The sequence below is a fragment of the Gymnoscopelus braueri genome (genome assembly GCF_963280865.1).
Source record: "Gymnoscopelus braueri genome assembly, chromosome: 18".
Taxonomy (NCBI): Eukaryota; Metazoa; Chordata; class Actinopteri; order Myctophiformes; family Myctophidae; genus Gymnoscopelus; species Gymnoscopelus braueri.
In genome coordinates this window covers 13249999-13260826 of record NC_137618.1, presented here as the reverse complement: position 1 = coordinate 13260826, position 10828 = coordinate 13249999, and the positions used below count along the sequence as shown (strand labels likewise).

Here is a 10828-nt window from a genome sequence, read left to right as displayed (position 1 = left end):
CTTAGAAAGCATAGGAAATGTCAGGAGAGGGAACAGCTTAGTAATGTATAAACACATTAGTAAAGAAATCACAATGATTTTGTTTTTGTTTATTCTGGAGGCTGAAGTCATTTTTTGAATTTAAACAGTATTGTGCTACTGTACAATTATTAATCTTTTTTTTTTGCATATTATGTGCTCTGAAAAGCTTTCTCTCCCACTATATGATGGTTTGGTTTCATAATCTTATGGCTAAGAAACCCACGGCCCTGAGAAGGCAGCGCATAGCATGCACAACGTAATTAGCACTCAGGGCAGCCTTGTTTTATTGCACGTTATGTTTGTGTTTTAATTTGAGCATATGTCTTATTACTTTGTTTCAATTGTCCATTCCTTACTGCACTGCATTTCCCAAACTCCACCGTATGCAATACCTCATACAGTAGAATTAGAAAGAGAGCACACATTTTTACTCGATAAGCTGTGAAAGATTAAACAAATCTTCCATTTGCCCACAAACTAATAGCCTGGTAAACCCTCCCTCCGGAAATCTCATTTCCATTTGATCCCAGGATCAAATGGAAATGAGATTTCCGGAGGGAGGGTTTACCAGGCTAGCAAACTAAGTCTTGAATGAACTGAATGAGCTGCTGAAAGTTGTGTACCTTAATGACAACACTTCATGTGGTGTCTGGTTTGGGGAGAGTTGTTCATGTTCACAACTATGGAATAAACTGTCCTAGGACACAGAGATCACACACACGATCGCGTGAACTGGATTGTATGAGTTGGAAAAAAGTTTTTCCATGTAGTTAACATGTAGTGTTCACTTAGTGATGTAGTGAGGATGCTTATGCAGTTCCAAAGCAGTAAAGGGGACGTGCCTGACTGGCGAGTGTTCACTTAGTGATGTAGTGAGGATGCTTATGCAGTTCCAAAGCAGTAAAGGGGACGTGCCTGACTGGCGACTGAGTTGCAGCACGGTTTGCTGCTCTCCACGTCACTCTAGTGGTGCAGCAGAGATGCACAGGTTGTTTAAGGCACAGGCGACCTGTACAATCTTATCAAAGGTGGAGAGGCTGGACGTGCGCTCCGAGGCTGTGGTAAAGGGGCTTTCCACAGGGCCGGTGAGCATGGCGTATCTCTGCTTCACCATGGAGATCACCCTCTCCACGTGGCAGTGCACGCTCAGCACCTCTGGGGAACACGAGTCTACCAGCGGGGCACTTCCAGAGCTCCCATATGCTTCTCCTCCTCCCTCGCCAGCTGTTCTGAACAGGGCCCCGCGGGCGGCCACGGACTCACCAATATCCAGGTCCCGATTGGCCAGCACAACGTCGCCAGGGAGGAGCTTGCACAGGAAGCCACAGCCCTCAGCCAGGTTCTTGTCGCTGACACTTCCCAGCACGCCCCTGGAGACAAAGGTGACCACACCCTGAGGAGCCACGCCTATCAGGTACTTCAGTATGTTAATAGTACTACTGCCTGTCCCCTGGTGGACCGACGGAGGTGTAAGCAAGGCCGTCTGCTGCTGCTGGTTGGTCCGGGAAACGGGCTCCTCAAAGGGCACAGTGAAGCAGTCTATGATGACGGCGCAGTCTGGATGCGTGGAGCGCAAGGCGGCGGGAAGGTTCTTCCGGAGCTCGGCCCTGGAGGGCCAGAAAACGGCCGTGGGGACCAGGGTGGAGGACATGATGTTGACCATCCGGTGGACTGTCCTGGTCACAGTGCCGACTTTCACACCAAAGCGGTAGGCGAGGTCTTGGTTGCGCAGGTCCAGGCGGAGCCGCATGAGAGTCAGGAGAAGCTGCTGGAACTTGGTGAGCTTTACGTTCTTCATGCCGTCCATGTGGGGCGCCAGAAGCCACATGACGGTCTCCAACACAAAGTAGTTGGGCAGACCCGTGTAGAACTTCACCTTCTCCGCGTCGTTCTTCAGGGAGGTCTCCGAGAGCGACATCTTCTCCGCCGACTCTCTGAGACTCTGGTTCTCTTTCTTGAGGGCTTTCAGGATGTCCTCAAAGTTCAACGGCACCACGTCCGATGACCTCTGGGCAAACTTTCCCCTTTTGCTGTCACTCGCCAATTCCAGGTCGTCATCATCATCGTCGCTGTCATCTCCATCGCTGCTGGCAGACGAGGAAGCACTCTCCTCATCCCCTGCCTCCTCCTCCTCTTCACGTTCCTGGGTCTGTCCGTGTTCCCCTGCCAATGACCTGCCTTGGCCCTGGAGGAAAAGCAAGGCGTTGGCGGCCTCTACTTGCGCCTCCTGCTTGTCTACCAGTTCAAAAGCACCTGGTTCCTTCATCTCTGGGGACAAGGGGGTGGCGGTGAACACAGAGGGGACATAATCTGGTGACCGCGGGTTCTTCACCTGCTTACCTGAATGTGTGGAGAGAACAAGAAAGGGTGTGGTGGTCAAAGACAAAGAGAATACAGTATGTAAAAAGTACATTGCATCATATACAGGTATACAGTACATATCACATGTTACCTTTCTAGTGTTGCACCTTATGTATTGTATCATGTCTAACCTCAAGTACAGCCATGCTAATTTTATGGTATATATATACAGTATGTACATATGTTACCCGTTTCTTTCCTCGTTTTCATGTCAAAGACCCCCAAATTGATACTACATATTAGGCCATAATCCCACATTTGAAATGTATTGTGCCAAGGACTCCATAACAGAAGACTGTTAGATTAGATTTAGTTCAGAATTCTAACTGTCTATGTTATAAAGGCTATATTGTATAGCGTACTATGGGGAGATTACAGTGGAGAGGGTGAAATGATCTGAACAGTCATTCTTATACATCACTGGTCTAACTTCTAGCCGGTGAAATAACAGGGGAATTAAACCTTTCCTCGTTTTGCAGAGGATGCCCTGGTCCTCAACACTGTTGTCAGCAGTGTTGCCATGTCTACTTATTCTAAGTGACTTTGGGCTTGTTTTTCTGTAAAGTTGCTTGTAAATATTGGTCGTTTTTTGGGCTTGTTTCTAAAGTGTAATTGCTTATTGGGCTTGCTGTCTAATTTAAATGGTTTAAATTTTATTTTTAAACCAGTGTTTCTCAAACATGTTCAAGTCAAGGACCCGCAAATTAAAATTTATTTGTTTGCCGTCACCCATCTGACTGAAAATATTTTATGCCAGGGGACCACCATACAAGATTTATATTCCAAATGTTTAAAATTTAAGATTTAAAAAAGAAATAGCAGATCTACAAGCTCACAACTTCCAGATCGACTATTTATTTTTACATACAAATAGCCAATGTATAAATTGTTTAAAGGGCGATGGGGCTCGCTTCTTTTAGGCTATTTTCATGGAACTGGTTGCTTGTCTCTCTCTCGCAAAACCTGACAACACTGGTTGTCAGCTTGCAGATCTGTTCTTTTGGGGGTCGAGATATGGCGTCTTTCTACCAGATCTGTAGAGGGCGCAGTGGAGTAAATAAGATCATTTCAGTCTGGCGGACATATATTATTTTCTGCACAAAAAAAGTGTATTATACAGAGAAGGTGGGGTCCTGAGAGGCTTCCCACCCTGGAGAATAGACTTTCAACAACACAAAACAGCCTTTGTTTCGGTGAGTAGCGAAGTAGTTTAGTTTATTTTTTTTACTAAAGCAGGAGACCTCGCACGGCAGTGGGATGAGCAGAGCAGGGCGCCTGGCAGAGCGTTAATGAGGACTCACTAACGCTCTGGACCACGGGGCCAGTTGCACCACCTCACACTAAGTTCAAACTTAGCCTAGTTATAGCTTAAAAAAGCAATTTAACCCATTTAGCTGGGAAAGTATCTGTTTCATCTTTAGATTTCTTTGGCTATTCAAAAATAGCCGATATACAAGCTCATAGCGCGGCAACGAGCAGTGGTGGAAAGTAACTAAGTACATTTACTCAAGTACTGTACTTAAGTACAATTTTGAGGTATTTGTACTTTAATTGAGTATTTCCAATTTCCAATACTTTTACTTCTACTCCACTACATCTCAGAGGCAAATATTGTACTTTTAGGCTATTTGAAAATAGCAGATCTACAAGCTCGTGAGCTTGTAGATCGGCTATTTTCAAATATTTAGTACTTTTACTTTTGGTACTTTAAGTACATTTTGATGCCAATACTTTTGTACTTTTACTCAAGTAAATTTTTAATTCTGGACTTTTACTTGTAACAGAGTATTTTTATATTGCAGTATTGGTACTTTTACTTAAGTAAAGAATTTGAGTACTTTTTCCACCACTGGCAACGAGTGCCGCGCTATGAGCTTGTAGATCTGCTAAAAAAGTGATTTTTTCTTTTGTTGCAAATCTTTAAATATATATATATATACATTTTTAAAATATATATTCAAAGATTTGCACTCATTTTCACGATTTTTCAAAAAAAATAGCAGATCTACAAGCTCATAGCGCGGCACTCTATGAGCTTGTATATCTGCTATTTTTGAATAGCCAAAGAAATCTAAAATGACAGAGATGTGTCTCCGGATTGAATGTGTTTAAGCTATAATAACTAGGCTAAGTTTGAACTTGGTGTGAGGTGGTGCAACTGGCCCCAGAGCTAGATGTTGTACCTGAGATGAAGTGAGTGCTACAGAGGCGACTGCCGTCGTTGGGCGCCCATCCCTCCCGGTTGACGGCGGCGATCCACCGCTGCTTCCTCTCGGGGTCCCGGGGGAAGCGGTAGAAGGAGAGCGTGGTGCCCGGGGTTCTTCTGTTCCTGCAGCCGGCCACCACGCACGTGTGAACCATAGTATGTTAAAGAAGACCCTCTCTCTCTCCACCCACGGTATAGTAGCGTGGTGTGTGTGTGTGTGTGTGTGCGTGGTGGTAGGGTTTGACGTGTAATTTTTTTTTTCTTTTTTTTTTGACTCCCAAAATGGTGGTCGGACTAGTGGTGACCAGTGTTGCCAGGTTCTGTGCGAGAAATAAGCAGTCTGGTCTATGAAAACAGGCCAAAACACCGGTTATTTGAAAATAGCCGATCTACAAGCTCACAACACGGCGCGATGCGCTCGTAGATCGGCTGTTTTCAAAAAGTAATCTGGGGGGGGGGGAAATGTAATGAAACATTTTGACACAACACAAATCTTGTATGGGGTCCCTGGCACAATATTTTCAGATGAGGGTCCTTGGATAATTACATATATTAAATACATAAATACAATATTTGAGAGCCACTGGTTTAAACAAAATTTGGAAACAAGACCAAAATATGCAGCTACATTTTAAGCAACTACATTTTAGAAACAAGCCCAAAAAAACGCTACCAATATTTACAAGCAACTTTACAGAAAAAGAAGCCCAAAGTCGCTTATAATAAGCGGACATGGCAACACTGGTGGTGACTCGCGAGAGAGAGAGAAACAGAGGGAGACAAAAAAGAAAAAAAACACGCTTTCTGTGTGACGTCGTATTATTCGGCCCTTCGCCTTCAGCAGAGTGACTCTTGGACCAATCCACTTTGTAAGGTTGAATATCCGGTCTACAGCGGATACGGAAATGATCCTTGTGTTTGCATGTTATGTCTGTGTGGAAAGTACCGGATACGGTAGGCGGGCTCTAGACAGAGATCTGCGCAAATGTAAACCAGCCTGGTTTATATTTAACGCGCAATCAGAATCAGCAACCTAATTTTTACGTTTTAATGTTTGTTTGTTTTGTATTCATTTATCTACATAATTATTCGTTTGATCTTTATTTGTATGATGTTTTTCTGTGTTCATTTTAATGTTATAATAATTAAAAAACAAAGAAAAATAGTGTTTAGCCACGACGTCATCGGGGTTGCCATGTCCGCTTATTATAAGCGACTTTGGGCTTATTTATCTGTAAAGTCGCTTGTAAATGCTGGTAGTTGCGGGTTGCAGTTTTTGGCTTGTTTCTAAAGTGTAGTTGCTTATTTTGGGCTTGTTGTGTAAATGTTGTTTAAAACCAGTGATTCTTAAACATTTTCATGTCAAGGACCCCCAGACTGCAGAAGTATTTGTGTTGTTAAAATGTTTTTTTTTTTAAATAGCAGATGCGACCCGTTGTGAGCTTTTAGGTTTGCTATTTTCAAATAGCCGAAAGGGGTAGTCGCTTATTTTCATAGACCTAGTTGCTTGTTTCTCTCGCGGAACCTGGCAACACTGCCCCTGACGACGTCATCCATATGCGCTCTATGTATGTTGTGTGAGTGAGTGCTGCTGCTGCTGTTGCTGAAGTGAACGGCCTCGATACAACATTTGTTAAAACCGACTGTTGTTGTTGGGTTATAGGGTTAACTTTGAACTTTTTTTTACACGTTTCAATTTTTTTCCCAGAAAGTGCTCGTGCACGCGCAATGATGGCTGTGGTGGAATCCAGGGTGACTCAAGAGGAGATCAGGAAAGAACCAGAGCAACCAGTGGACAGAGAGAAGGTTGGAGCCCATGTTGCCATGTCGGCTTATTATAAACGACCTTTTATATAAAGTTGCTTGTAAATATTGGTTGTTGCGGGTTTCGTTTTTTGGGGGGCTTGTAAAGTGTGCTTGCTTATTTAGGCTTGCTTCGAAAAAATATATATATATATATTATTTAAACAAGTGGTTTAATCCAATATGTTCATAAATGTTTTGTGCCAGGGTGAAATTCAAAAAATATTCCAAATATTCCACATTTTATTGCAAGCGTTTTTGAAAATAGCAAATCTACAAGCTCAGATGTGACGCGTTGTGAGCTTGTAGATCGGCTATTTTCAAATAGCTTCAAATGCTCAAGCTCATATGGCCTAAGTTGCTTCTTTTCTAGACCCCGGCTTGTTTTCCTAGACCCGGTTGCTTATGTTTCTCACTAAACCTGGCAACACTGGTTGGAGCCACCCCAGTCTTTCACTATGAATGCTGGAACTGAATAAATACTGTGTATTCCAGTGGTTCTCAAACCTTTTTGTCTCAGGGCACCCCCTGTAATTAAACTTTTCATCCACAGCACCCCTGAATTATATAGCACCTTACATTTATGTCATATTATATACAGTACGTAAATGGGTAAATTTCCCCCTTAAGTCGATACAGTATGTCACGAGGAAAACTTGAGAGAATATCCGTTTCCATTAGGACAGATTGAATATAACTTTATACGTGACGTTTAACCACTTGAGCCAGCATTCATATTATTCTGGGGGGAACATTCACCAATAAATAGCAGATTTACAAGCTCACAACGCGTGAGGTTGGAGATCTGCTATTTTTGGAGAAGATATTTGGTGTAGATTGTGGTTAAACTGAATTGACATTGATAATTTCCAAATATTATCAAAGTATTCTGCGGCACCCACTTTGAGAAACCCGGGCCTATTTTACTCAAGTAAACACAGCAATGCCAGCCCCATTTTTGTAACCCTGTATACTTTTTGGGTATTTGGGATGACGCTATTCCAAAATACAAAAAAAGGTACCGACAAGGTTCTGAAAGGGGGGGGGTCTACAAAACCACAATGTAGAAGTACATGGTTACAACGATCAAAGTCCTGTATTCAAATTTGTACTGTTATAGCCTTGGATCAAGACTATCATAGATGTATTTTATCGAGTCTGACTTTTACTTTCGTATCTAGATATGCAAATGTCAAAATCTATCAAATAAATCCATGATAGTCTAGACTTGATCCAAGGCTAGTACCCCTGGGTCTTAGTGTATGTTTTGTATTAATAATCAAAATATGCAAAGTAACTAAAGCTGTCAAATAATTGTAGTGGAGTAAAAAGTACAACATTTGCCTCCAAAAATGAATGATAATGGTTGACTTCATCAACATGACGTCCGAGTTCCACAGGGAGTCCTGTTAAGTTACATTCCTGCTTTGTGTTCTCTCCAACCAGACATGCCCTCTCCTGCTGAGGGTCTTCACCAGCAATAGCGGTCGACACCATAGGATGGATGAGTTCACCAGAGGCAATGTTCCTGCAAATGAGCTTCAAATTTACACCTGGTAAGATACCTGAATAATCTGAATGAACTTTATTGTCTTTTTTGTGTGTGCAAGCTCTCAACATTAGAATAGAGAAGAAAGGAACACAGAACAAAAATAAGTGGAAGGCACAGTCAAATACAATTTACAAATACTTGTGAAGGTGGTACAAGCTGGTACTGTGATGTGAATTTACTGACACACAGTAAAATCCTGAATGTTAATTTAACTCGGAGAGTGTTACACTCTTGGAGTTACAAATTGAGGATTTTCCTGTGTAGGTTTTGCGCCATGCTCCTTTTGAGAAGATGCTTCATGATTTTCTCTGTGTTGTTTCCTCACAGGACGGATGCCACATTGAAAGAGCTGACCAGTCTTGTGAAAGAAGTGTATCCCGACGCTCGCAAGAAGGGCACACATTTCAGTTTTGCCATAGTCTTCCCCGACCTGCAAAGACAAGTCTACAGGTAATCGGTGCAAAAGCGCAAGCTTTGCTGTCGACCACAGTGGCTGGAGTGGACGAGTTCCAAACCTCGACAGACACAGAATTTTGTAATCCTCCCTCTTTTGTCAAACAATAGAACAGGCTTTCCAAAACGCCAGGTAGTTAACTGGCCACAACAAACCTTAAACCTGGGTTAGGCCCAGTGGCCTGTTAATTTTGTTGTTCCTTCCTTTTCTTCTCTAGTCCGTTTTACTATTCTCTAGTAATAACTTTAGTAAGTTATAACTCTTCCTGTAACTGCAAATGATGTTGAGTGCTTGCACAAAACATTTCACCCACTTTTACACCTGTAATCGTGTGATGTGACAACAAAATGCATTCTGATTCTGAAGTGAATTAGAGTAGTTTTTTGTGACACTGCCTTCTTTGTGTTTCAGAGTGAAAGACATTGGCAACACTGTGTCAGGTCAGAAGGGCAAAGATGATTCTATGACGCTAAAGTCCCAACGTTTCAGGATTGGGGACTATTTGGACATAGCAATCACCCCACCCAACAGAGCCCCGCCGATACAGGGTCTGAGACAGGGTATGAGACCCTTCTAACGGTTACACCTTCGACATTCAGACTACAGTGAACACCTGCCTTGAGTTGTGGATTGAACCTGGGAACTTTCTTATGTGGAACAGTCACTCTAGCCTGCAGGTGACGATGTTTATCACCCAACTGATCTTAAATTGTTTGAGGAGTGCTTGGTTGGAAGGGATGTGAGGTTTTTATATTAGCCGTTTAGATACACAACTCGTATTTGTCTCTCAAGGTGCAGTGACTGCAGTCACACTGGATGCGATAAGAATAATTTGGATACAACAGTTTCCCCACACAATGGCGGCCCAGACGTGAAATTTCCCCCCCACACACAGACAACAAAAATATTAAGGACACATCACAATTGTTTTTTTTTAATTTAAGATAAATTCATACAAATAGTTTCATTTAAACAATGCATCTGAAATAACGGGTATACCATTCACAGCATTTTGTAAATACTTTGAAAGAAATTGTGCTACTTTTGACAAAGTTATGGCCGAAGACATTTATTTTAATTGCCTCCAAAATGTACTAAGCGATTAAGGTAATCTAGGGACCATTGCCCACCTTTCCTGGAAATAAGTCATTCCGTGCAGATGTGTTCAGCTGAGACAAAGGCTTATCATACCTGCTGATTCAAACTCTAGAAATGAGTGGGCTTTTCTAAATTTTGTGTAACCAAAGTTTTCTGTGTCGAGTGCAGACACTGCTCTTCTGTTGGAATGCTGTGAATTAAAATACTTTGTAATTTGTAATATGTTATGTTCTGTTCTATTCATACATCAGACCCACAATGGAAATAAGTATTTCACTCCGTTAGTTTTGATGATCATGTAGGCACAAATGGTGCCATCTTATAACGAGGATTAGTGAGGGCCATTTATATCAAGTATGGCTGAAAATAAATGAAGTGGTCCTTTAACTGCACATTTGTCAAACCCCAAGATGACCGGATGTACACCAGTCAACATCAAGAGACCGGGCAACCCGACAGACAAGTGCTTCTCAAAAATGTTCATGACAAGGACACCCAAATTGATATTAAGCCACAGACCCTAGTTTGAAAATGTTGTGCCAGGGACGCCCATAACTAAAGATTTGTTAGATTAGCCTTTATACAGAATTTTAAAACTGGTTGGTGAGATGACATGAAGAGAATGAAACCTATGATGTCATTCTTACATTGAGCTAACTTCTATAGCTGATGAAATAAGTGGAAATGTTCCTATTTTTGCTAGGGGTCACCCGCTGAAAACCCCTAAAGGACCGCGGGGGTACCCGGATGGACCCCACTTAAAGAACCACTGCGATGGGAAAGTGGTTAGGCCGTGTACCACATGGGCTCAAAAGCCTGACGAGTCCCCAGTTAGATTCCCTACTCTCCGTGTCTCCCGTCCCTCTCCACATGTACCTATTGAAAAAGGGTGGGGAAAAAAAGGGCTCTGGCACCTATGAGAGGGTGGAAAGGGAGAACCACGTCTGGAGTTTGCCAGAAAACATGTTACAGCTAAAAGTGGGAAAATGTTGTGTGGCCTTATAAGATATAGTACTAGTAAAATGTACTTTAATTAATTCAGTGGACTGCAAAGTTGTAATAGTGCAAGAACTGTCTAGCCATGCAATTAATAAATCAAGCATGGGAACAGTACCTGTAAATGGGAGTTAGATTTATAGATCTAGACTTTGGCTTTTTTGTGCACCCCCCCCCCCTTCCTTAAAACCCCTTTACTCCTTGAGCTGCAAACGTGAAGCCTGCATAAATAGTTTCACCTCACTTTTACCTGTAATTGTGCAAACAATACAGTTGATTACAGATTTTAATATATATGGTTGATAGTTCTTAGGCAACTATAGCATAAACACGTAAA

The 10828-nt window shown here is 42.3% G+C and overlaps 2 protein-coding genes across 2 annotated transcripts; one reads left to right on the top strand and one right to left on the bottom strand.

Moving 5' to 3' along the window:
* Positions 1-603: 603 nt before the first annotated feature.
* Positions 604-4743, bottom strand: LOC308106244 (uncharacterized protein; the record flags this gene model as incomplete). Its single annotated transcript, XM_080457300.1, has 2 exons — positions 604-2361; positions 4566-4743. The coding sequence occupies 2 exons, from the start codon at positions 4741-4743 to the stop codon at positions 980-982; spliced, it is 1560 nt and encodes a 519-aa protein (XP_080313426.1). The 3' UTR covers positions 604-979.
* Positions 4638-9715, top strand: sap18 (Sin3A-associated protein). Its single transcript, XM_080412392.1, has 5 exons — positions 4638-4744; positions 6297-6394; positions 7838-7947; positions 8271-8393; positions 8809-9715. The coding sequence occupies exons 2-5, from the start codon at positions 6317-6319 to the stop codon at positions 8972-8974; spliced, it is 477 nt and encodes a 158-aa protein (XP_080268518.1). The 5' UTR covers positions 4638-4744; positions 6297-6316; the 3' UTR covers positions 8975-9715.
* The last annotated feature ends 1113 nt before the right edge of the window (positions 9716-10828 follow it).